Genomic DNA, 26496 nt, shown 5'->3' with positions numbered 1-26496 from the left:
CTGATGAGTGACGAAACTCTCTGACGTGTTCCCAAGTCCTCCTGATTGCTGTATACTGAAACTGTTAAAAGGCCGTGAGATAGTGCTCGTCTGTTCTGCCCACAGGCCCCGTCTTGCTTGCATCTAGGCAACAGCTGACGTACCAGGTTTGATTTTGAATCAGCTGGGTGTTTGCAACAATTGCCTTGGCTTTCCCCTTAATATTGGTACAGTGGTACCTCGGGCTAAGAACTTAATTTGTTCTGGAGGTCCGTTCTTAACCTGAAGCTGTTCTTAACCTGAAGCACCACTTTAGCTAATGTGGGCTGCCGCTGCTGTGCAATTTCTGTTCTCATCCTGAAGCAAAGTTCTTAACCCGAGGTACTATTTCTGGGTTAGTGGAGTCTGTAACCTGAAGCGTCTGTAACCTGAAGCGTCTGTAACCCCAGGTACCACTGTATAGGCATTCTGACGGGTACTGTGTGTGTATGCGTGCCGGCAAACTGCATAGCTTCTGGGAACTGAGCTTTTAGGTTGCTGTTGCACATACAACGGAAGCGATGGTAAATATGGAAATAGAGTTCTTTTTGTAACGTAGCTTAGATCTGGGATTACCAACACAGCACCCACAGGCACCATGACACCAACTGCCTCTTGGGCACCCTCCAAAACCCCCTGCCTGCCCTAGAGTTTCTGAGCACAATTCAAAGTGTTGGTGCTGACCTTGAAAGCCCTAAACGGCGTTGGTCCTGTGTACCTGAAAGAGCGTCTCCACCCCAGTCGTTCAGCCCGGACACTGAGGTCCAGCGCCGAGGGCCTTCTGGTGTTTCCCTCACTGCAAGAAGTGAGGTTACAGGGAACCAGGCAGAGGGCCTTCTTGGTAGTGGCACCCGCCCTGTGGAATGCCCTCCCACCAGATGTCAAAGAGAAAAACAACGACAAGGCTTTTAGAAGAGATCTGAAGGCAGCCCCGTTTAGGGGAGCTTTTAATGTTCGATGCATTATAGTTTTTTAATATTTTGTTGGAAGCCTCCCAGAGTGGCTGGGGAGGCCCAGCCAGATGGGCAGAATATAATTAATTAATTAACAAACAAACAAGTAAATATTAACTTTTGTGGTGTGCATTAATTTCCTTGGCTTCCCATGGGCCTGCCCTCTGCCATTCCCCACATGAGCTGCAGGCATTCAAACGAAGGGAAGAGGGCAGGGCAGCTGCAGCCTTGCTTTCCAGGATGCCAACACTCCTAGTTGCCCCTCAGGAAAGGGGAACAAGGAAGAAAAGAGCAGGATCCTGCCTTATGAGTGAGGATGAGGTGGCAGGAGAAGTCTAGAGCTTCTTGTGCAGGGGAAGCAACCTGGAGCATCGAAGAAGGGAGAGAGGGTTTCCCCATATACGTTCATCTGCATGGGGTGCCCAATTGTGGGTCCTAGTGGGACACTAGGAGGGGGCTTGCAGTGCTTTAACCCTTTGTCCCCCGCTGCGGTTCTAATCTAGATTTCTTAATGCTAAGTTATGGGCAGCTGTAACAAGTGTCCACATTTCCCTAGTATTATTTATCAATTTGTATACCACTCAGGGTGGTTACAACATAAAATTGCAAAATAAAAGCGCAAAATACATAATAAAAACAAAAAAACCCCAATAACTGCCCCCCAAACACATTTTTAAAGGGCATCTGATGTCAATCAGCCAAAGGCCCAGTTGAGAGGGAACGTTTTTGCCCGGTGTCTAAAGGCAAAATGAAGGCACCAGGCAAACCTCCCTGGGGAGAGCATTCCACAGACGGGGAGCCAGTGCGGAAAAGGCCCCATTCTCGTGTTGCCACTTTCCAGATCTCACAAGGAGCTGCCACACAAAGAAGGGCTTCCGAAGGTGGTCTCATGGGTAGGTTCATATGAAAAGAGGTGGTATTGTGTGGTCCTGAGCCATTTAAGGCTTTATAGGTCAAAACCAGCACTTTGAATTGGGCCTGGAAATGTAACTGGTAGCCAGTACAGTCGGACCAGGATAGATGTAAGATGCTCAAACTGTCCTGCTCCTGTGAGCAACCCGGTCACTGAATTCTGCACTGATTGAAGTATGTACCAAGCTAAGTGTCCTCTGTGTGCATGCGCACGCATGCTCCTCTGTATACTTTCCCCTTTCTTTTTGCTTCATTTAGTTTGACCCTGTAATTGCAGAGGCGGCCAGCTGGACGTCCGGGAGCTGATCTCTCTCTACCCCTTCCTGCTGCCTTCTTCCTCTTCCTTCATGCGGACTCACCCTCCCCTCCACGAATATGCGGACTTGAACCAGCTGACGCAGGGGGACCAAGAGAAGATGGCCAAGTGCAAGCAGTTCCTCATGAGCTACCTGAACGAAGTGCGCAGCACCGACGTGGCCAACGGCTACAAGGAAGACGTCGACACGGCCCTGCTCAAGCTCTACGCGGAGTCCGGTCATGAAAGCCTGCTAGATCTGCTGGTCTCCGAGAATTTCTGCCTTCTCGCCGATAGCACCGCGTGGTTGGAAAAGCACAAAAAGTAAGCCTCTGGGTGACATTTACTAACCCCCAGTAGAGCTCAAAGTGAGCAATTGGGTTTCCTTAGAAATGCCCAGTCGCTACCCTTATTATTTTCTGGGTTGTTGTTTTTTAACATCTTTTAACTAGATGCCCATGTTCCATTTTTAATGGTATGAGGCCTCCAGTGAGCAACTAATTTTTCTCCATAACCATTTTTGATTTTAAAAATGCAAGCAGCAAAATAGCATTCTAAGTCCCCTAGTGCCAACTCCCGAGACTACTCTGTGTGTGTGTGTAAGATTATTTAATATTGTTTTTTGAAAAAAGGGATTTTAGAGGAGCTTGCAAAAGATGGTACCTGCCCTCAGGGTGTTGGTCCACAAAGTCATGGCACGTGAGGAAAAACGGAATGGGAGGGAGGAGGGGAAAGCAAGCTCAGCACAGTACATATTCCCAGTGCTTTTTTTCTGGAGGTGCTCAAGGGTAAGCAGTACTGGCACCTGTTTTTTCTCGAAGAAAAGCAGTGGTTAAAAGTGTGGCAACTTCATGGTGAGTCCTGGCACCATTTTTTTTCCCGAAGAAAAGCACTGCACATTCCTAAAATAAACATTTCTTCCTCATAACCCCTAAGTGACTTCCCCTTTTTGCCTTTTAGCATCATCATAGCTCGAAAAGAGAGCCTAACTTTCGAGAAATGTTCCTTTTCTTCCGAAGGATCTTGAGTCACCCACATAAGAACTGTTAGCTGTTGTGTAACTGTGGCATCCGAATACAGCCGTGCTTGTTGCGTTAACTGTAGGAGCCTGAACTTTATGGCTGAGCAAAGGTTTGAAGGACCACCTATGTCGATCCTTCCCACTGACTTGTTCCTGCTTCAGCTGAGAAGAGGGCAGAAGACTATCGGTCTCTCTTCCAAGTGAACGTGAGAACAACCTGATGAATCAGGCCAGTGGCCCACCTGGTCCTGCTGTGTGCGCTCTTCAGATGCTGGCTGTGTTGTGTTCTGGAATCAAGGCTGCAACCTCACCCCAAAGTAGCAAATAGGAGGAAGAAATGTGACCTCCTTCACATGTGAAGTGGGAATAAATAGACCCAGCTCACAGAAACTTTGCAAGAACAAATCCAATTCAGTTGGTCTTTATTACGATCGCAAATCAGCCTCAATAATTAAATCATTAAGCCCGTTTATCACGCAGAATGCCAAATAATGATTCTACACATTTGCCTTTTTTTTAACAATACTGCTTCTTACACAGGTTCTTCGCGCTCGGACTCCTGTATCACGCAAACGGTCAAGACGCGGCGGCACTACAGGTTAGAGCGCAGCAATGTCTCCAAGGAAATCAAAGCAACACGTAAACCTTTCATGGCGAAGCAAAACGTTTCAACTCACGTTTCAGTTCCCGTTCTGGCCATTAGGCAATTGTCATGCATGTTCATGCATTTAAAGCTGTTGTTGTTGCTGCTCTCCAGGTAGAGAGCTGAGCTAATGAAAGGGGAACAGAATTCCTGGTGTGTCTGTGTTGCTCCCTTTTTCTGGTTACCTTTCAGCTCTTTCAGCATATCTGGGCAAGAGGGTGGCGGCAGCAGTGACCGCGTGGCAAAATCAGTTGAAGGTCAGGCATGCTATTCAGGTGGCTGGTCACCCACCATTCTAGCCATGTGTATCATCTAGTTGTCTCCTGGCTTCTGTTTCTATTCCTTGTCCAGCTGTTCTGGACATTTCTCTGGACATTTCTGGTTTGCCTATCTTGCGGCAGTAAAAAAAAAAAAAGTGCTTATTGTATGAGGTTAAAACCACAATAGCTCATCTAAGATCAGCTCAGGACAAGTCCCTCTTGCCTCTCTGCAGGTGGGGGAAGGTTCATAAGTCAGTGTGAAATAGTAGCTACCTAATTTTAATCCGCTTTGGAGCGCTTGTGGTCACTCTGATATCTTTGCACTTACAGGCCAAAACATTAGAAGCTGGGAGCAGGTTCGCTTATTAAGAATCGGGTAGAATGCTGGTGTTCTGTGAATAAAAGGGGGTGGAGAGATTTGTACATACAAAAAGGAAGAAGGCAGGCAATGATTTGGAGTGTAGACGGGGAAGATCACATCGGGGAGATGGCACAGCATGGGTAAGCATGCCCAATTGTTGCCAGGATGATGGGCAGGGAAGGATTTTGACACAGGGTCCCCTTTTTGGTGGCAGCCCTGTGTTGAATGTTTACTTTTGCTCTAGGAGTCCAGCGCAGAGGCAAGGGGAAAGACCTGCACTTTGCACCCGTGCTCAGCTCCTGTTGGTGCTGTTACACAAGTCTTTCGCATCGGTGTGCTAAGTCTGTTGGTTTGGGTAAATTTATATTAACTAACAGCCTGAAGAAAAATAGCAGCTGGCTTTATTGCCGTGGGATTAAACCTGAACTTGATTGTTTCATGCTTCTTTTCGGCTTCAGTTATGGGTGAAAATTGTTAACGGTGACATCCAGGACTCAACACGCACAGATCTTTATGAGTATATAGTCGACTTCCTTACGTCCTGCGCTGACCATGAATTGGTGTGGAAGTATGCAGAATGGGTCCTGCAGCGAAGTGAAGAGGTTTGTGGCTGGGTATTTGTGGGGTGAGGTTTTTGAAATTGAAATTGCTGTTGCTTGGGATATTTGAGTACCATAGACTTGTAGCATTGGCAGGGACCCCAAGATTCATCTAGTCCAACCCCTAGGTAGGTGTGCCATCCATATTGGTTGTCGAAACCTTCCAGGTCTAACAAATCTGTATTTCTTAATGTCATCCACTCCCGGATCCAGGTGAGATGGGCCGCCTCATGATATAATTTCAAATTAAATATATATTTTAAAGAGAGAGGCAGCAGCACAGCTGTGTGTCCCCACCATTAATCCTGTATAAACTGAATATTGTGCATTCCCTCCCTCAAACATCCACTGTTGCACACTGTCATGTTTTCATTGATTTTATTAGCACTAGAAAAGGTCAGATATTTTCAGTCCCTTTTAACAAGTATGAGGCAACAGGTATTGATAACCTGGCACCAGAGACTTGTGTGTGGCATCAGCCATTTATGTAAGCTTTGCAAATCTTAATATTTTTTTAATGCATCTTGCTTTAGGTTGGTGTGTACATCTTCACTAGAAGACCCTTGGAAGAAGAACAGAAGAACAGCTTTAATCCAGACGACGTCATCAGCTGCCTTAACAAATATCCCGTATCACTAGTAAAATATCTAGAGTTCTTGGTTCTAGAAAGAAGAGTGAAAGTAAGTGGCGATAGTTGGATCTGGTAGCATAAAAACTGGTGTGCATCTGTTTCGATGTTCAGTTTATGTCTGAAGCTCAAAAATAAGTCCAGGTTGTTCCTTTAGTTCTCTAGATTGCTGCTGGGCAACCATGGTAACTTGCAGCTTTAAAATACTTCTCCTATTCCATTCTGCTTGCTTATTGAGACTCTAAGTAGGCCCATTACCAAGCTGGATAATTTAACACCAGGAGGCAATTATGGCACAAAGTACACACATAAGGTGACCCTTTTGCTTATCTATGGGAGCAACGGAAAAACAAGACTTACCCTTTACATTATTTGCTCTCAGAAGCCCAGTTCTATTTACTGTTGCAGCGTAAGCAGAGGAGGAAATGCTTCCTATAGAATCCTGCTCCCTTCTCCGGCTGCTTTTGAGCAGCCCTAAACGCATGTCCGCCCCACCCCTAATCCCAGAAAGGTGCTCTTGGGCAGCTTCTAAGGCAAAGGTACAATGTCCTTCTATACCAGACTAGAAAAGGAACTTGGCCCTCCAGATGTTTTGGGACTACAGCTCCCATGATCCCTAGCTAACAAGGCCAGCGGTCAGGGATGGTGGGAGTTGTAGTCCCAAAACATCTGGAGGGCCGAGTTTGCCTATGCCTGCTCTACACTGAGGTCCAGCTCAGAGGGCCTTCTGGCGGTTCTCTCACTGCAAGAAGTGAGGTTACAGGGAACCAGGCAGAGGGCCTTCACGGTAGTGGCGCCCGCCCTGTAGAATGCCCTCCCAGCAGATGTCAAGGCAGTAAGCAACTATCTTACTTTTAAAAAACATCTGAAGGCAGCCCTGTTTAGGGAAGTTTATTGTTGTTGTTGTTGTTGTTGTTGTTGTTGTTGTTGTTACAGTTCCCATCATCCCTGACCACTGATCCTGCTAGCTAGGGACGATGGGAGTTGTAATTCAAGACCCAAATTTGGGAAACACTGCTTCACATCAAGGACGGGGAACCTCAGGCCCAGGGACCACACGTGCCCCTCCTGACCTCTGTCTGACCTTCAAGACTCTTCCCACCCCCAAGCCGCATCCCTCATTGGTCCTTCCCTTCCTCAAGTGCTTTTAATTGGTTGGATTCTGTCCTTAAATTGTGGTGATGCCTCTTGCTTGTCTGATGACTCTTTGCATGGCTGGAATGTATCCTCTTGTAAAAAAAAATAAACATTAAAAATGCTTCATTCATTTTGCCTGCCCCCACCAATCGCTGCCATGCGGCCCCTGGAAAGTTCCCCACAGTAAATGTGGCCCTTGGGCTGCAAAGGATCCCCCACCCCTGCCCAAATCTCCCTTGTCTGATGAAGTGTTTTCTCTGGTTTTGGGTGTTCCAGCATGACTGGTGTCTCCCAACTTCTCCTGCATCAACGGGGCAAAAGCTGCCTTATCTCCTTGCACTAGGAGTGTAGGATCTCGAGAATTAGGCTGTTAAAAAGATGAGCTCCCCCCCCACACACACACACTTTCTTTTCTCTTTTTTAAAAGCCAGCCAGTGGGTGGTTAGGAAGAAGTAATTCCAAGATTATAAATTTTTGCATAACTTCAAATGCTTTAGAAGCACGATTTTATATAATAATTGTTTTACCAAAAGCAAGAAGGACCCTGGCTTAGGTAAGCCCGCTGAATTCGAATGGGTGAGATGCAAATGAGAGGAAGGAGTGACAAAATTGTGATAAGGTAAAAGTGGCATGTGAATTAATAGATAATAGGATTCGTGCTCCTTGAGTTATTGCTAATGGTGATCATATTTTGAAAGGCAAATGAATTATGTTTAAGTGCTGCTCCGGAATCCCTTTGCTCTTGCAGCGCACGTGGAATTTCAAACTTCTGAATTTGTCAGAGCGCAGGTGCCCAGTCCTTTTGAAATGGTTTTGTTTTCTTTTTAACCATTTTGTTGTTTTTGAAAAATTGTTGGAGTATTAATAAAGCTACTTATGGAGAAAGTCTTGGAATTAAAATATTGTCTTTTATACTGGCAGAAGGAAAAATTCCACACCCACCTGGCAGTCCTTTACCTGGAGGAAGTCCTGCGTCTGAAATCACTGGCTGCAGAGAAGAGTGAAGAATTGAGCAAATCGCAGGCGAAGCTACGCAGTCTTCTGCAGAAATCTGACCTTTATAGAATTCGTTTTATTTTAGGTAAGAGAACTGAAATTATATTTTATATGCGTCTGATGAAGGGCGTGTTGTTGTTTTTTAACCAGCTACACAGGCAGAGAAAAGGAAAAGAACATCTGAATTGCACAAGGGTGATTTGAACTCAAGTTGTCTGAGGGATAACGCTAAATGCTTTGTGTTGATGCCGGTTCCTGTTGCATCATTACAGTGTCAGGATAACTCGGGCCTAGTTCAGCTTGCTATGGGATCCAGGAGCAGCTTCCTGCAATTCAGTGTGTTCCAGAATTTGATGCAGGCATCAGCGTAACGTGCCTGATTGCCAGAATCCTTCCACTATAACTTCTGAAGTGAGGGATCCTGGGCAACTGGACATAGCCCATATTAGGTAATTTTGGCAAGTGTGTGGGTCTGTTCCCTGTTGCAGTATGGCAACAAATGAACCCAGCCAGCTGTCAGCATCGCCCTTGAGCCAGTGCCACCAACTGGACTCATACACTTCAGCCCTGACTGGGCTAGGCGAGCTGGGTAGCACTTCCAGAGACCACCTTCTGCACAGGAACAGGTCAAAGTGCTGTGGACTCACAGCTTAGAGTTGTGAGCACCGGATTCACTCCAACAAGAAGACAGTCATCGCACAGCAGAGTATAGCAGAGCATAAACAACTCGGAGAGCAGCTCTGTAGAATAACTAGTAAAGGTAAAGGTACCCCTGCCCGTACGGGCCAGTCTTGACAGACTCTGGGGTTGTGTGCCCATCTCACTTAAGAGGCCAGGGGCCAGCCCTGTCCGGAGACACTTCCAGGTCACGTGGCCAGCGTGACATCGCTGCTCTGGCGAGCCAGAGCCGCACACGGAAACGCCGTTTACCTTCCCACTGGTAAGCGGTCCCTATTTATCTACTTGCACCCGGAGGTGCTTTCGAACTGCTAGGTTGGCAGGCGCTGGGACCGAGCAGCGGGAGCGCACCCCGCCGCAGGGATTCGAACCGCCGACCTTTCGATCGGCAAGCCCTAGGCACTGAGGCTTTAACCCACAGCGCCACCTGCGTCCCGTAGAATAACTACTTTTATTCTATCTACAACTATCATACAAATTATATACAGAGCTAAATGGAGAAGCTGAACTGGACTGAGTGTCTGCAGCTGCTCTTAGCAGCAACCTTATCTATACACACGATCTCTAACACTCAGTCTCTCTCTCTCTCCCCGACACACTGACTGATTCTTTGATGTGGTGCTGGAGCAGATTAAGTAGAGAGCAGAACACTGCCTCTCCTCTCTGGAAAATCACCAGACTCATCAGGAGATTCTTGGATATGGGAGGGGTGAAATCTCCTCACCAGCAATGTATGAATTCTAAGAAGTGGCTTTAGCGGCATAAGAACATAGGTCTTTTAAACTGTGTGTTTAATGCGTTAAATGCAACCGCACTGTCAAAAATAAGGTAAATATCAGCAGGGATCCCAGTAGCAGGCTTGCACCAGAGTCTTCCCCGGGGCTCTGCTTTCTGCTGCATTTCCTCGTAGCTCCCCAAAAACTGTTTCTGAGAACTGGGGGAATCCTGCAGAGTAATGAGTAAAAGAGCTGCGTTAGGTGGGATGCCAGCCCTGTGTCGGAAAGGGAATGTCTTCTGTTCGTGAATGAGTCTTATTTCCATCCTGCTCATTGTACGGTGGTACCTCGGGTTACATACGCTTCAGGTTCCATACGCTTCAGGTTACAGACTCTGCTAACCCAGAAATAGTACCTCGGGTTAAGAACTTTGCTTCAGGATGAGAACAGAAATCGTGCTCTGGTGGCGCGGTGGCAGCAGGAGGCTCCATTAGCTAAAGTGGTGCTTCAGGTTAAGAACAGTTTCAGGTTAAGAACGGACCTCCGGAACGAATTAAGTACTTAACCCGAGGTACCATTGTATTCAGAAACATAACGATGAGCCCAGAATTCTACACGTAACTGCCCTGCCAAGTGTCGGGAGGGAATTTTTGTTCTTGATTTTATCATTCTGCTTGCTCTTCGTTTTCCGTTGTTCTTTTAAGACGGCTAGCTTATCTTAGGAATATAGCTTTCTCTTGCACTCTAACAAGGCCTCTGCTTAAAACGTTACATTCGGCAGATAAAATCAGCGGCACAGATCTTCACATGGAGTGTGCGATACTCTTTGGGAAACTGGAACAGCACGATAAAGCTTTGCATATCCTGGTTCACGAACTGAAGGACTTTGCTGCTGCGGAGGAGTACTGCGTGTGGAATTCGGAGAGCAAAGACCTTCCTTACAGGAAGAAGCTTTTCCACATGCTCCTTTCGGAGTATCTAAATTCCAGCACATCGGAGCACCAACTGGCCATGGCGGCTGTAGACCTCCTAAACAACCATGCGGCCGAATTTGACGCGGCCTGCGTTTTGCAGCTCATACCGGACACCTGGTCGGTGCAGCTCCTCTCCTCGTTTCTCTGCGGCTCCATGCGGGAAAGCATCCATGCACAAAGAATGACGCAGATCGCACTGAGCTTAGCAAAAGCGGAGAACCTCACTTACACGCACGAGAAGGTGAGTACAGTGGACCCCCCAGATACGAATTAAATTCATTCTGGGGGTCCATCCGCAACCCGAAAAGTCCGTAGGCAGAGGCGCCGCTTCTGTGCATGCACGAGGTGCACAGATCGCTTCAGCACATGCGCACGTGGCGAAACCCGGAAGTATTTGCCATGTTTAAATAATAATAATAATAATTTTTATTTATACCCCGCCCTCCCCAGCCAAGGCCAGGCTCAGGGCAGCTAACGAGCAATAATAAAAACAAGTTGAATGAATACAACTTAAAAACAAGATTAAAATACAACATTAAAATATTGAAACATTAAAATATTAAAATGCAGCCTCATCACAGGAGGAGAAAGGAAAAAGAAAGAGGGGGAGGGAATCAAATTGGCTCCCTTAGGAAGCTGCCTCCCGTGCCCTTGCACTAAAATGGTTTTGCCACATTCGTAACCTGAAAGTTACGTATCCAGAGCGGTACATAACTAGAGGGTCCACTGTATGCCATTTTTGTTCAACGTGGCAAAACCTTTTTAGTGCAAGGGCACGGGGAGGCACCTTCCTAAGGCAGGCTTTCAGCTGTGTCAGAAGGTAATAAGCCACGGGAAAGAGGCAAGCCTTCATAGACATTGGGGTGGGAAACCTGCGGTCCTCCAGGTGTTGTTGAACTGTAGCTCTCATCATTCTTGCCTCTTGGCCAGGCTGGTTGGAGCTGATGGGAATTTCAAGTTCAGCAGCATCAAGAAGGTATGAGATTGGCTACCTCTGCTGTACACACACACAGAACCGGTGTGATGGATGTTCTCCCAAAGCTGCCCTGGGAGAAGGAAGCAGAGTTGGGAAGAGGGGAGTATTTGCATCTTTACCAGAATATAATATATAAAATAGTGAACTATAAGCCCTACCACCGCCTTCCATAGACCTTATTTGTCTCATAAAGTTGATACGCTGCTTGACTGTAAAAGCAAGCAAACCTCAAAGCAGTTTTAAAAACAAACAAAGCAATAGAATTCTCATTAAAACGACTATTTAAATGTTCTTTAAAATTTTAAATTGGCCATAAACCAAAAGCAGATTAAAGCAAACGTCTACATCCTACATATGGAATTTTGCATTCATGTACAGATGAACTACATGGCTGTACCCCTAAAGAGCTTTTTAATACCCCTTACTGTCAGGGCTTCCAGAAAGAAACTTTGGAATTGTAGCTTGATTAGTTTACCAAAAAAGCATGTCAGGGAATGATCATTGCACCAATTCTAGTAGACGGCATATGCCACCAGTGAAGTACGCAGAGGGTCGCACTCAGCTAAGTCCAACTCACGAGTAGCCCCTTTGAAATGAATGAACCTAAATGACTCCTGTCCATTCACTTCAATGGCTCCACTCTAGCACTGAATACCATTCAGAGTAGCAATAGTCCCTGTGACAAAACGACAGCCTCTTAGCACCCTCATCGGTTCACGTTTTCAGCGGCTCTTTGGCTTGATTCTCCCGCTTTGCAGGTGAAGCTAAAAGGGATCCCAACGGTTCTATCGGACAGAAAGGTCTGCCAGATGTGTCAAAGCCCTTTCGGCGAGCCTGCGTTCGTCAGGTACCCAAACGGCAGCGTGGTCCACACACACTGCGCTGCGAACCGACATGTGAATTCCAGCACAAACCACCATCTCTCCAGCCCCAGCAGACGGACATGAAATATGCCCAAGATAGTGCCAGATGCTGCGTTGGTTAACTCCTTAGAGTAACCGAAGGGGACTCTGCTGGGCGAAACAAAAATAAGTCGAGGAGAGAGGAGTTTGCCCTGGGGTTGATGGAGGAGGACTTTTGGTCAAACACGGCCTCTTAAACTGCTGATCTCTTATGAATGTAGGCAGCACAAGAAATTGCAGGTGTTTATATAACGAACAAATACTTTCCTCACGGTAAGGGTGCTGGGGAGGGGGTGGGGAACGGAAAAGCTTTTTAAAAATACATATACCTATATTAAAACGTGCACTGAATTCGGTGATCAAGTGGTCTAGGAAGGAGAGGGGCTGATGAGCAAAAATATCTCTTCCCCAGAAAACCGATTCTGTCTCTTGAATAAGTGGCATGAAGGAGCACTTTTCTCTTGAGAGTAGAGCATAGCCTGCATTATGTTCTCTGCCGGGTCTAAATTTTGCCTGCCGGGACAGCGTCATGAACTTGTTCTGTGCTCTTGATACTGTTTTTTTTGTAAAAAAAAACAAAAACGATTTGTTGCACTTTTGAGCCTTTGTCCTTTATTCTCTGCCATGCAAGTCCATTTGTTACAAAACCTCTTCGAAGCGCTAGGACCCCATGGGACCTCCTGCTCAAATGGGGAGGATGCATGATGACAGGATCACCATGCTATGAAAAAGCCACTGTTTCTGACACTACTAATTGCAGCAAAATCACCAGGGTCTGCCACCTGGATTCATAAACCATCGACCGGAGGTGGGTGTGGGTGGGTAGGTGGGAAGGAAGGAAGAGTCTTTAATAACTGTAACGACTTATTTATTATCATACAGATGTTCTGTAAATACAGTTGAATGAAATGGTTTTTATATCGGCATTCCCCTAGAGCAAACACATGTAACCGGTAATTCCAGGTATAGCTTTTGAAGAGTCTACACCTGAGGTTATGTGAAGAAATAATCTGCGGTTCTGAGCTCCTTTGCAAGAATGGGTTCATTCAAAGGGATTAAGGGATGCAGTCACCGCAACGTCCGTGGTTGCATCGCGATGGTGCGCAGTAAGCTTGATAACACTTAATAAATGCTCTGTGGATACGGAAGTATAGCGTGCCAAACTTTTTTTTTTTGAAAAGACACCACTGTGTGTAGGTAATGTGCTGTTTTACTACATTATTTGTACATACATACAAACATACACACCCATCTGTGTTGCTCTGTGTCACTCCTAACACAGTGGTACCTCGGGTTAAATACTTAATTCGTTCCAGAGGTCCATTCTTAACCTGAAACTGTTCTTAACCTGAAGCACCACTTTAGCTAATGGGGCCTCCTGCTACTGCTGCGCCACCGGAGTACGATTTCTGTTCTCAACCTGAAGCAAAGTTCTTAACCTGTGGTACTATTTCTGGGTTAGCGGAGTCTGTAACCTGAAGCGTATGTAACCCGAGGTACCACTTTATTCAGTTTAAAAGATTGGAAAAGCAGTGCTGCCTCTTTGAGTGAAACCTTTACATTTATTTTGGGGAGGCTGTGCTATTCCTCCAGAAAACCCAAAGCAAGCTTTGGGTGCTTTTCTGCACCTTATAATGCAGGTGTGATACAGCCGAACAACTCCCTTCGTCCCCTGCTCTCTGGGACTGATCGTGGGCAGGGGGAGCAGTTCAGCAGTATCAGGAGGGTCAAAGGTCCCCCACACCTGATACAGGCTTTTGTACTTTGCACCTGAAGCAAAAGTCCTTGGAACGAAAATGGGCAGAGTGGCTGCAGAGTTGCATTGGTGTACCATGAATGTTTCAAGAGGTTTCTCCTCCCAGAAGGCTCGGTCAACTCTTGTGCTTAGCTAGTGACTGAATAGAACCGATTGTTTAAAGCAGAGTTTCCCAAACTTGGGTCTCCAACTGCTTTTGGACTATAATTCCCACCATCGCTGACCACTGGTCCTGCTAGCTTAGGGATGATGGGAGTTGTAGACTTAAGGGTCAGACTAGGTGCGGCATTATTTATCATGGCTGCCTAATAACCTCCTACGACCAGCAAACAAGCAGGAAACTATAAAAAGACCATTTAAAACATTAATAAATAAATACAGAAACAATCGCAGCCAAAAATTATATATTGGAGAACTAGTTTTCACACCGTAAACAAGATACATGACATAAAACAGTGGATTATAGCTGAGATGTTAAAATCACAAAGGGTGTAAGAGAATTAAACATCCTCCTGGCACCTAAAGGCGCCAGATGAGCCTCTCAGGTAAGGGTATTCCACAACTGGGGTGCCATTCCTGAGAGCTCCTCTCTCCAGTGGGCATTAGAAACTTTGTTCACGAAACTGATGGTGGGTGGTGGTCCTTCATCAGTATAGCAGCCAGGGGGTTGGGCTCATCTCCTGCAGCTTCCGTGGTCCCAAAACTGATATCTCTCTCTCTCTCTCTCTCTCTCTCTCTCTCTCTCTCTCTCTCTCTCCCTCTCCCTCTCCCTCTCTCTCTCTCTCTCCCTCTCTCCCTCTCTCTCTCTCTCTCTTACTGTTATTTTTAAGAGAATAAACCTAGAAAGAACAAAATGTGATCTTGCATTTAACAGCACATACATAACCTGGGCTCTTCCATGAAATTAAATGTTTTCAATCACAACCCACTTTTGCTAGATTGTGCAAAATGATAGATAAAACACAAGGGAAGATTTCTGCCTCATTGTGTTTTGTTGGGCTTCACACTGCCAATTTGTTGCCGCGTGTTGCTCTTCGCAGGACAAACCTAAATAATATAATGGGGAGTCATGGAGCTAAAATCCGATACCGATTATTTCACCGTGTGCGCTTGGCTGTTGGTGATGCTTTTTCCTAAGTAGAAGAAAATAGAAGAAAATACAGGCAGTATATTTTATTTGGCAGTGTATTTGGTAAGACCACAACACTTGTTTAATCTGACAATGAGACTAGTGTGGGAAGTGCTTCAATTTAATGGATAACAAGAACAAAACTCCCTAAGTTTTCTGGGTTACAATCAACACATTAAAGAAAACAGCATGGTGCTGTGAGGGCAGTGACGGAAGATACAAGCTGCTCAGTATTTTTTCTTTTTACGGTTCCTAAACTGCGGATTGGTGCTCGCTACAGACATATATTGTGCTTGGCCTTATTCTCCTTTTCGTTCGTCCAGGCACTTTGGGGAAGATCTTGAATGTTTTTGGCATGAACTCCAGACAGGCCTCGCGGAACTTCTTGATCCTCCAACAATAGATGACAGGGTTGAATACGGATTTGAGGTAACTCAGCCACAACACACAGGTACTGGTGATGTAGAAAGAAGGGCTGTAGTAGAAATTTCTGCTAAACACAGACATCAGGCTAAACACCGTGTGCGGAAGCCAGCACAGAGAGAAGCCGACGAAAAGGATGAGGATAGTCGTGAAGGCCCTGGTCTTGAAACTCATGTCGACGTTCATCTGGCGAGGCTTCTGCAGCCCGGTGAGGCCTAGTTTGCTCACCTGACTCAAGCAGACGCTCTCGGCGTGGTTGTGGATTCTGACAGTGTTGCGGCGGACAGTGTTCAGGATGCAGAGGTAAGAGTACAGCATGATGCTGAACGGGACGAAGAAAGCAGTCACAAGGAGCATCACGGCATAGGCTCGGTCTGCAGGGCATTCTGTGTAGCCCAGGACACACTGGGGAGCGCGGCTCGGGACTTCTACGAACATCCACCCAACCACTGAAGGGAAAGAGATGCAGAAGGAAAAGGCCCAAGAAACCGCAATCATGACTTTGGCGCGCTGGGGGTTGAGTTTGTCTTGGCGCTGGACGATGATGAGGAATCGGTCGACGCTAATGATCAAGAGTATCGAGACCCCTTCCAAGACGAAGAACCAGTACAGCATGGCAGATATTCGGCAGAAGCGAGCCCCGAAGTTCCAGCTCACCGTCAGAATAGTGACGGCGGTGAAAGGCATGCAGAACAACGACAGCATGATATCCGAGAAAGCCAAGGTAGCTAAAAGCAGGTTGATCGCCGAGCGCATGGCTGGTTTCTGGTAGACAATCAGGCAGACGACAGCATTGCCCAGAAATCCAACAGCAATCATGAATAGCATGATAATGGCCAGCAGTATCCTGAGCGGGGTTGGGAGCACTGTGTAACTGGGGTCTGCGAGCCAGGTGCTTACATTCAGAGCGACAACGAAGTCTGCAGGAGTCTGGTTGCATGCCATCACAGTGCAAAATGCCGGCATCCGAGATGCAAAACCCTCTTCCTGCTAACTCAATGGCGGCTGCCATTTTCCCATCTTATCGGCCATACAAACTCAAACCAGGTGTTAGTCTGTGGCTAAGTCTGTCTGAAAAAATGTTTCTTAAGCAAGCATTGACAAAGCAGATTGCAGCAATTTTAGAGGAGCACGGGCTTCTGCAACACCCAAATAGAAGCGTGGCCATTATCAAGTGCGTATCTTCAGAGAGACGTGGCTCTGGAAAATCAGAGAAAAGAAATATGGTGGTAACTCATCTATTGGTTTTTTAGTAATATGTCTACATTGATGGTTTCCTTTCCATTGAAAAAGTATGGGCAAGGTACTGAATACTCAGTACAGTGGTACCTCGGGTTAAGTCCTTAATTCGTTCCGGAGGTCCGTTCTTAACCTGAAACTGTTCTTAACCTGAAGCACCACTTTAGCTAATGGGGCCTCCCGCTGCCACCGTGCCGCCGGAGCACGATTTCTGTTCTCATCCTGAAGCAAAGTTCTTAACCCGAGGTACTATTTCTGGGTTAGCGGAGTCTGTAACCTGAAGTGTATGTAACCTGAAGCGTATGTAACCCAAGGTACCACTGTATCATACAACAAAGTGCCACTTCTTAGTTTACAACAGCTAGCTTCTACTTACATTTAGATCTATTACTTTGGTAAGCCACTTATTCAGTGACTGGGAAAACCTTGGAAACTGGTTGCCTGGCCATTTAATAGCTTCCTTCCGACACGAACCTTAAAACCTTTTTGTTTATAGTATTTCTAAATGATCTTATTGAAATATTCAAATCAAAATTGCATGGACAAACATTAAGCAAAAGCAAGCTTCCGAGTTGTAACATGGTTCAGCATTATCTGAAAAATATTGGCACCTTGTGATTACCTCCACAGTGTGCCAATTATATTAGTTTCATTACTGCAGGATCAGGTTTCATGGCTGCTGATGGCTACAGCAAACACATTCTGTACCAGAGGCCTAAATGCTGCTCTAACTGCTGATCCTGCTCTGTATTCAGAAACCAATCCCCTTGCTGGGGCAGGACTATCTCTGATACAGGAATCAGCCTGCGAAAAAAATATGCTTAAAATAGCAGCATGGAGCAACCTAAGATGAAGAAGGGAGCATGTTTTGCTCTCTTTCATGTAGAGCAGGGGTTGGTGGCCTGTGACCAGCCAGATCTTTGCTGGAGTACAACTTCCTTTATTCCTGACCCTTGGCCATTCTGGCTGGGTCTAATGGGAGTCCAACAACTTATGGAGAGCTACAAGTTCCTCACTCCTATTGTAGAGAATGGATTTCCTTCTCCCTTTCTCTGTATGTGAACAAAGCAGGCACTTGAATTAAACACGCACATATGGCTGCCCTAGGTGTAACAAATAAATACAAAATTAAAAAATTCCTTCCAGTAGCACCTTAAGGACCCCGGACCATTAGGTCGTCGTGGCCTACTCTGGGGTTGTGGCGCTCGTCTCGCTTTATTGGCCAAGGGAGCCGGTGTACAGCTTCCAGGTCATGTGGCCAGCTTCTGGCGAACCAGAGCAGTGCACGGAAACACCGTTTACCTTCCCGCTGGAGCGGTACCTATTTATCTACTTGCACTTTGACATGCTTTTGAACTGCTAGGTTGGCAGGAGCAGGGACCGAGCAACAGGAGCTCACCCCGTCGCGGGGCTTCAAACCGCCGACCTTCTGATCAGCAAGCCCTAGGCTCTGTGGTTTAACCCACAGCACCACCCGCGTCCCATAGTAGCACCTTAGAGACCAACTAAATTTGTTATTGGTATGAGCTTTCGTGTGCATGCATCAGGTATCTGAAGAAGTGTGCCATGCACATGAAAGCTCATAGCAATAACAAACTTAGTTGGTCTCTAAGGAGCTACTGGAAGGAATTTTTTCATTTTGTTTCGACTATGGCAGACCAGCACGGCGACCTACCTGTCAATAAATACAAACCAACTGAAACACTTCTACACATAACTGTATTGCGGCCGCTCAAGTAATGCAGTCTATTCAGTAATGCAATTCGGAACATCAGAAATCGGAAGTAACAAAAGCAGGAAAAAGTGCCTTGGAACAGCAGTGTTCCCTTCTGCAGAACCATCAGCTCAGCAATAACAAGATGTTCTTTTTCTGCACAATGTTCTCTCCACAAGCGGCAAACAAGCACCTCCCGTGGTCTCCTAGGCATGAGTAAGTTCTCTTGTAGGGTCCTAGGCTGCCTTAAAGTATGTTTGCTCCAAATCCCTTCCCCCCCGCCCCCCCCCAATATTGCTCTGCTACGATTAAGAAGTTAACACACACAAATGCAACTCATATGTAGCCCCCGGCTTCCAACACTGCAGGGGGGGGGGTGATGGTCAGTGCATTCACTTGCAGGTTTGGGTTTGCTCAGGTGGGTTGATTTCACCCAGGAGTGAGGACCTTTGGTCCTCCAGAGGTTGCTGAACCACAACTCCCATCATCCCTAGCCACTGGCCACGCTTTTGAGGGCTGATAGCTGCCGCAGTTCAGCAACCGCTGGAAGGCAAAGGTGCCCAGCTCCTGATTCAGCAAAATAATCAGGGGTCAACTGATTCTTGCCTTCCTCCACAGGCAGATTTGAGGAATGTTGAGCTAGCCCTTTAGAACAACCGCTGAGTCTGGGTCCTGCTTCCTGCAGTTCTTGTTCAGTGTTCACTCTCCCCTCCATGTGCTGTCAGCCTCATAAAACTTGCCTCATGCAGCAACCATGCGCAGTGGCTGGGTGCAGCTGTGGAGTTAGAAGCCGGACCCAAAGATGCAATGAGCTACATCCGGCCTGCAGGCTAGCAGTTCACCATCTGCAATATCAAGGAGGGATAAATTTCCTGTGCATTGCCTTTTTTTGGTTTAGCTCCCCACCGCTAACCTCCTGAGGTATCAGAACATTAACTCTTGGATCTGGACCCACGATCAGTTGTAAAGAAATATAAAATAAAGCCTGTTCACATCACCATGATCATTATACCCCACCATCTGATTTTTTCCCTCCAGAAGTTTGCTTTAATTTATTCCCAACAAAAGATACATTGGTTCCCCCCCCCCCAATTAAATACCATATTTTTCACTCTATAAGACGCACCAGACCACAAGACGCACCTAGTTTTTGGAGGAGGAAAACAAGAAAAAAAATATTCTGAATCTCAGAAGCCAGAACAGCAAGAGGGATCGCTGCGCAGTGAAAGCAGCAATCCCTCTTGCTGTTCTGGCTTCTAGGATAGCTGCACAGCCTGCATTCGCTCCATAAGACGCACACACATTTCCCCTTACTTTTTAGGAGGGAAAAAGTGAGTCTTATAGAGCAAAAAAATACGGTATTTTCCCGAGTTTGCTCTGAAACAACAAAAATAATATTTGAGGAAGAAGTTTCAAAAAGGATGTCGTGGAACAACCTACCCCCTGATCTGTTGTCATTATAACCCGCTGCCTGTCAGGCCTGGTAGTGAAAAATTGCCCCCCCTTTTTTTTTTTTTAAAGAAATTGACACGACAGAGATACATGGGCAATATTTAAATGAGCCACTTAACCTGACAGTTCCAAATGCTTCCCGTTGAAATGAAACATTGGTCTTTAAATAAATGTGCTTTGTTAAATGTTGGACAAAAGCAAGGCTTCCAACTTGAACCTTGCGATAAGGGCTATCTCTGATCAATGAACTGTCGCAGCAAGGTAGCTCTTTGTGAATGGCACAGAGCTGTGCATGCCATTCTCCCCCACGCAAGGCTTCAGCGGGGCTCCATTAGCTGGTTGACTCGGATCTTGTCAGGCAAGGAAACAGCATTCATATCCGTCAAGGTGTCACCATGGCAATCCCTCACTTGAAAAGGAGACACGACCTCGGTGCTAAATTAGTGAGCGATCCATCGTAACCAAGGAAGAATAGCGCATATTTGAAGCAAACTGACAACTTGGGGGGAAATTAGAAAACAAAGCTGGGGGGGGGGAGAGAAGCACCCTAAAGTAGAAGTGCGACTGGGCTGGATGAGACCAGAACACTTCCAGAAACAAGGACTAGAGAGGCAAGTGTGGGTCTCACAATCTTGGCTTATTTAAGTAGGTGGCTTCCCACAATGAGAGGTTTACCTGCAATGTTCAACGTTCAATCAGTTATAGCTCAGTAGGAATGAATCTGCCCTACATTCTTGCATAATAATACAGTGGTACCTCAGGTTAGGGATGCGGGTGGTGCTGTGGGTTAAACCACAGAGCCTAGGACTTGCCGATCAGAAGGTCAGCGGTTTGAATCCCCACGACGAGGTGAGCTCCGGTTGTTCAGTCCCAGCTCCTGCCCATCTAGCAGTTCGAAAGCACGTCAAAGTGCAAGTAGATAAATAGGTACAGCTCTGGCAGGAAGGTAAACGGCGTTTCCGTGCGCTGCTCTGGTTCGCCAGAAGCGGCTTAGTCATGCTGGCCACATGGCCAATAAAGCGAGATGAGCGCCGCAACCCCAGTCAGTCACGACTGGACCTAATGGTCAGGGGTCCCTTTACCTTTACCTCAGGTTAAGAACTTAATTCGTTCTGGAGGTCCGTTCTTAACCTGAAACTGTTCTTAACCTGAGGTACCACTTTAGCTAATGGGGCCTCCCACTGCCACCGCACGATTTCTGTTCTCATCCTGAAGCAAAGTTCTTAACCCGAGGTACTATTTCTGGGTTAGCTGAGACTGTAACATGAAGTGTCTGTAACCTGAGGTACCACTGTAATAATAATAATAATAATAATAATAATAATAATAATAATAATAATTTTATTATTTACACCCCACCCATCTGTCCAACGTTCTTGCATTATTCTACCCCAGCCATCTGGCTGTGCTGCCCCAGCCACTCTGGGCAGCTTTCAACAGAACAAACATTAAAAACTTCCCGATACAGAAGTTTATTAGGCCCTGAACAACCTGGGTCCAGGATACCTTAGGAACCACCTGATCCATTATCGTTCTACCAGATCCCTAGGATTTTCAAGGGAGTCAGAGGTAGTGCCCCCTCATGGCTTAGGTAGCCACCAGCTGCTGTATGTTCAGTATTGTGGGCCCAATTTTACAAAACTCCCTTCCACCTGAGGTCAGACAGGCTCCTCCTTATTGCATGTCAGGTGCTCATGGAAGAGCTTGGCATTCCAACAGGCTTTCCAATGGAATACTGATTTCACTGATTTCACTCGTTTCAGTTCCATTGTACTGATCCTCCTATACACCACTTAGAGACAGACGTAATTAAGCGGTATATAAATTGTCTAGATAAATAAATAATCTGCTTTGCATGCAAAAGGTCCCAGGTTCAATCCTTGGGCGTAGGGCTGAGAAAGAATGATGCCTGAATACTTGCACAGAAAGTCCCTGGTTCAGTCTCAAGCCTCTCAGAGTTTGATGGGGGGAAGAATGCCCTTTCAGTGGTCTACTCAGGAGTAGGTAAAAAGGGAGAAATCCAAGTCTCCTCCTTGACAACTACAGTCTGCGTCCTTTCCCGGCCACTTTATCAAGTATTATTAGTCTAACCCAAACGCTCTAAGCAAAATGGGGGAACCACCAAACCTTGAGTGTGTCCAAAAATCAGTATCCAATTAAGCAGGTTATTTTAAAGTTGTCTTGAAAATGGGGTAACGGTGAGAAACACCAAGTCTGTGCAATCAAAATGAAAATAAAGCAGTAAACCAGAACATTCGTCTGACCCTACACTGGGCAAAAGTTAGCATAGAAAAATTTACTCTTAATGGTCTTGTCTGAGAAGCTTCTGGTGTCAGTTGCAAAATGAAGATGTGTGCCCCTTTGTGCCCAGGCAGCTTCCAGGCAATGATAATAATAATAATAAAATCATTTCTACCCCGCCCAACTGGCTGGGTTTCCCCAGCCACTCTGGGTGGCTCCCAACAGATTAAAAACAGAATAAAACATCAAACATTAAAAACTTCCCTAAACAGGGCTGCCTTCAGATGTCTTCTAAAAGTCGGATAGTCATTTATTTCCTTGACATCTGACAAGGAGGGTGTTCCACAGGGCAGGCATCACTACCATGAAGGCCCTCTGCCTGGTTCCCTGTAACCTCACTTCTCACAGGGAGGGAACTGCCAGAAGGCCTTCAGAGCTGGACCTCAGTGTCCAGGCTGAATGATGGGGGTGGAGACGTTCCCTCAGGTATACTGGGCTGAGGCCATTTAGGGCTTTGAAGGTCAGCACCAACACTTTGAATTGTGATCGGAAACGTACCGGGAGCCAATGTAGGTCTTTCAAGACCGGTGTTATATGGTCCCAGCGGCCACTCCCGGTCACCAGTCTAGCTGCCGCATTCTGGATTAGTTGCAGTTTCCGGGTCACTTTCATAGGTAGCCCCACGTAAAGTGCATTGCAGTAGTCCAAGCGGGAGATAACTAGAGCATGCTAGTGATTGAGATGTACTTCAGGAAAGGGCCATTTTTGTAAAGTTGTAGAGGAGGTGGGCTGTCTTGGTGATAACTAGTGCCAGATTTGCAAGGCTTCCCTGAGAGATGCTAAGTTGGTGCATTGGACTACATGGTCTTCCCATCCTTAGGGAACAGAAGCTGACTGAACCGTAGGTTTTTGGAGAGAAAGGCTGAGGGCATGCCAGAACTACACTACACCCTGCAATGACAGTTTCCAGGAATCCCTAGGAGAAAGAACAACTCTTAAACTGGCCTAAGTCTGAAGCACAGATTTACCCAAATACTGTGCAGGATCTTGGTGGAATCACTGGCACAGTGAGTTAAGACGCCAGCCTGCTTGGTTCAGCTAGGTTACAAGGCTAAGGAAGTCAAGGATTTAGTTTTTTAACTAAAGGCATTTTAAGAGATGACGCCGAGCTGGAAGATGTTTTAGAGAGATCCACTTCAAACAGGTGTTCCATCTGTTATTGCCCCAGAGAGGCTCGGCTGTTTTGTAAAAATATTAAGAACTTGGGGTGGCAGAAAGGGAGAAAGAAGCAAAGTTATGAGCACTGAAAATGGAAAGGTTTCAAAACTCTGGAAATCTGGTCAATCAATAGACAGGACACACTAAAATATGAAATAAACAGAAAGACAAAAACATCAAACTGCTGCATTATTATTATTATTTTGCAGATGAGGCAATTCTCCTGAGAATTAATAACCTATATGTTATATAAACTTGAGGGAAAGTGTATTCACTAAAGAGTGTACCAGTTATTGGGGGCGGGGGGAAAGAGGTAACTGCTTAACCCAGGGGTTCCCAACTTGGCGCCCACACGGAACTCCTGTGGCATTCATGAAAGGTCTCAGTAAATTTCCCCTCAAAAATCCCTCATCCATTTGAGGCTTACCTCTCTCCACAGTCTATTTCCCAGTAATCATTTTCTTCTCGGTTAGGCTCCAACCTTTGAAGTCAACTCCAGTGGGGAAAAAGTGCCTCATCAAACAGAGAGCGAGCCTCTAAGACGTGGGTAAGTTAGGAAGACTCAGAACTTCTGACCTACACATTCCTTTCACTCTCAAAATTTATTCCTCTTCAGTTTGGCTCAAGAAGCATTACTAACAGCAAACAGTACTATTAAGGAAAGCTAATTTGAGAAAACACAGAAATATCTTTGTGTCCAGAATAATAAATAGCAAGGTATTGTGTGGTCACTTATTTTTCTATGTTACAAAATTTTCAGCTTTTTTTAAAAAAAAACTTTTCCTAATTGCATATGTATTAGAATCAGACTCACAGTATAGAAGAACTGGAAGGTACCACGACGGTCATCAAGTCCAACCCCCTAAAATGCAGGAATATTTTGACAATGTGAGCTTGAACGCATGACCCTGAGATTGAGTCTCATGCTCCACTGACTGAGCTACTATGTCTCTGTTGTGTTCCCCCCTTTTGCACTTTGTCATCTTATACATCATGTTTATGACGCCAGAAGGTTTTGTTCTATCTCCTTAGAAATATTGTTTATAATAAAATAAAAGGATCCCTGGCCTCGTTTCATAGGTAATTGGGAGAGACCTGCATTTAGGAGAAACGGGCTCTGCTGCCATCATGGATGCTTAAGCTGCGATTCCTGCATTGCAAGGTCCCTTGAGGTTCTTCCTAACTCTACAATTCTATGATTCTAGGGCAATTTGGCTGTGAGATACCAGAGGTGAATTATTTGCTCTGCAATGAAGCTGTACATCAGATGCCTGAAGTAAGAGCCACCCAGACAAACTGACAAATAGCTTCCTTTGGGCAAACCGCCATGAAGACAACATGCAGTACAGCAATACACAACCATTAGCACCATACAGTGGTACCTCGGGTTATAGATGCTTCAGGTTACAGATGCTTCAGGTTACAGACTCCGCAAACCCAGAAACAGTACCTCGGGTTAAGAACTTTACTTCAGGATGAGAACAGAAATTGTGTTCTGGAGGTGTGGCGGCAGCAGGAGGCCCCATTAGCTAAAGTGGTACCTCAGGTTAATAACAGTTTCCGGTTAAGAACGGACCTCCAGAACAAATTAAGTTCTTAACCCGAGGTACCACTGTACTGAACAATCTTCTATGCACTTACTTCAAAGTCAGCATCTCAAGTTCACGCCCAGGTGCACAGGATCTTTGGAAATCGTGGATCAGGTGAGGTATAAACCAGGCACCAGACCAGAAGGCCGATTATCTAGTGCAGGCTTCCTCAACCTCGGCCCTCCAGATGTTTTTGGCCTACAACTCCCATGATCCTTAGCAAGCAGGACCAGTGGTCGGGGATGCTGGGAATTGTAGTCTCAAAACATCTGGAGGGCTGAGGTTGAGGAAGCCTAATCTAGTGCAAGATCCTGTTCTCACAGCAACCACCCAGATGCCTGTGGAAAACCCTCAGGCACGAGGTCACTCTCCCATTCTGTGGTTTCCAGCAAGTGATATTCAGGAGCAATACTGCCTCCGACACTGAAGGCAGAGAGCACGCGTTGGAGCGATAGCCTTCCCTTTAGTAGTGATGCATGTCTGGAAGGTCCTTCTGTGACCCTGACTCACCTCATCAATTAGGAATTCCTTCGGGAGGCGAACTGGGTCTGTTTTTGAGCCACGCTCTAGGTGGTGGGGTGTGTGTGTGTGTGTGTGTGTGTGTGTGTGTCACCCTTCTGCGGACCACTGCCTTGCAGCAGAATGGCCTGGGAATGGTCTTGAATGAAGGCGACTCTGCCTCGCCAACTTAGAATCACAGAATTGCAGAGTTGCAAAAGGACCTCGAGGGTCATTCTGGTCCAACCCCTGCAATGCAGGAATCTCAACCAAAGCATCCATGACAGATGGCCATCCAACCTCTGCTTGAAAACCTCCAAGGAAGGAGATAAAAACCACTGCAATAAAAAAAACAGGGTTTCCCCACAAGGGACTGTTGACTTTCCAACTGAGCCATCATTTTAGCGAAGTTCCGGCTCTCCTTAAAATTTTTGACCACATCCCTTCATAAGGACCCTACATACAGTGTTTCCTTACCAGCTTTGACCGTTCGTTTCTACGCTGCACATGCTGTGAAGTGCAATTTTAAAAAAGAAAAGATGATGAGGCAGAAGTGCTGGCTAGTTACATAATACGTTTAGCTTCCTCTCCTGCACCTCGCTTACCGTAGCATTTTGCAGAGATCGGTGCAACACCCCCAATTTAGTGGTGGTGGTGGAGGAGTATTTGGAAAAAATGCCTTTCAAGAGAGACAGGCTGCTGCCAAGAAAACCGGCAGGATAGCGAAGCGCACCATCAGAGCTCCCAGACAGACCAAAGTGCTGCACCTTGGCGCTAGACAGCTACTGCAGGCAGCGCCACGCAAACAGCCAGTCCGGGCTTCAGTTTCTTGCAGCACCGGGAAATGCACGGCTCCCCCCCCCCCCCTCTTTTTTCTGCTATGCATGATGATCCCCGGTTGCTGAGAGTTTAATTCAGGCCAGATGAATATGCATAGTTAAAAGGTAGCAGGAGGTTTCTCCACTCCCCGCAAACCCTTAAAAAAATAAAAATCCGGTAGCTCGCCCCTCCAGACAACGCGTGCGCGCATCCGAGCCACGTACCTCGTTTCCGCTGCAAGGAAGCAGGCAGCCGCGGAGAGGCGAGCGCTGCGCCCTGCCGCCTGCGCCCCCGAGACGGCGACGACCCCGGCGCGCTCCATCCAGCGCGCACTCTGCGCTCCCGCCGA

The 26496-nt window shown here is 46.4% G+C and overlaps 2 protein-coding genes across 12 annotated transcripts in view; one reads left to right on the top strand and one right to left on the bottom strand.

Annotated features, from left to right (window-relative positions):
- The window catches only part of TGFBRAP1 (transforming growth factor beta receptor associated protein 1), a 25729-nt gene extending 12512 nt beyond the window's left edge, over positions 1 to 13217 (top strand). For all 4 annotated transcript variants that reach the window (XM_079972566.1, XM_079972567.1, XM_079972569.1 and 1 more), the window contains 7 exons: positions 2161 to 2502; positions 3740 to 3797; positions 4922 to 5065; positions 5596 to 5742; positions 7749 to 7908; positions 9999 to 10432; positions 11926 to 13217. In XM_079972566.1, the coding sequence (XP_079828692.1) occupies positions 2161 to 2502; positions 3740 to 3797; positions 4922 to 5065; positions 5596 to 5742; positions 7749 to 7908; positions 9999 to 10432; positions 11926 to 12114 (1474 nt within the window). In that variant the 3' untranslated portion in view covers positions 12115 to 13217. The remainder of the gene's footprint in view (positions 1 to 2160; positions 2503 to 3739; positions 3798 to 4921; positions 5066 to 5595; positions 5743 to 7748; positions 7909 to 9998; positions 10433 to 11925) is intronic.
- GPR45 (G protein-coupled receptor 45) lies at positions 12639 to 26496 on the bottom strand. 8 transcript variants are annotated; one of them, XM_079972938.1, is made up of 3 exons: positions 26372 to 26496; positions 24056 to 24103; positions 12639 to 16577 (listed from the first exon to the last, which is right to left on the bottom strand). In XM_079972938.1, exon 3 carries the CDS (start codon positions 16341 to 16343, stop codon positions 15207 to 15209), a length of 1137 nt encoding a protein of 378 aa, XP_079829064.1. In that variant the 5' UTR covers positions 16344 to 16577; positions 24056 to 24103; positions 26372 to 26496; the 3' UTR covers positions 12639 to 15206. The 8 variants fall into 8 exon arrangements, with proteins under 8 accessions (XP_079829064.1, XP_079829062.1, XP_079829065.1 ...); XM_079972936.1 differs by lacking the exon at positions 24056 to 24103; XM_079972939.1 differs by lacking the exons at positions 24056 to 24103; positions 26372 to 26496 and adding an exon at positions 25934 to 26101.

Source organism: Podarcis cretensis (genome assembly GCF_951804945.1).
Source record: "Podarcis cretensis genome assembly, chromosome: 4".
Taxonomy (NCBI): Eukaryota; Metazoa; Chordata; class Lepidosauria; order Squamata; family Lacertidae; genus Podarcis; species Podarcis cretensis.
Note: the sequence above shows the minus strand (reverse complement) of the source record. Positions and strands in the feature narration are given on the sequence as shown.

Excerpts from the sequence above, each read along its gene's own strand:
- GPR45 (XM_079972938.1), bottom strand. The coding sequence starts at position 16,343 with ATGCCGGCATTTTGCACTGTGATGGCATGCAACCAGACTCCTGCAGAC.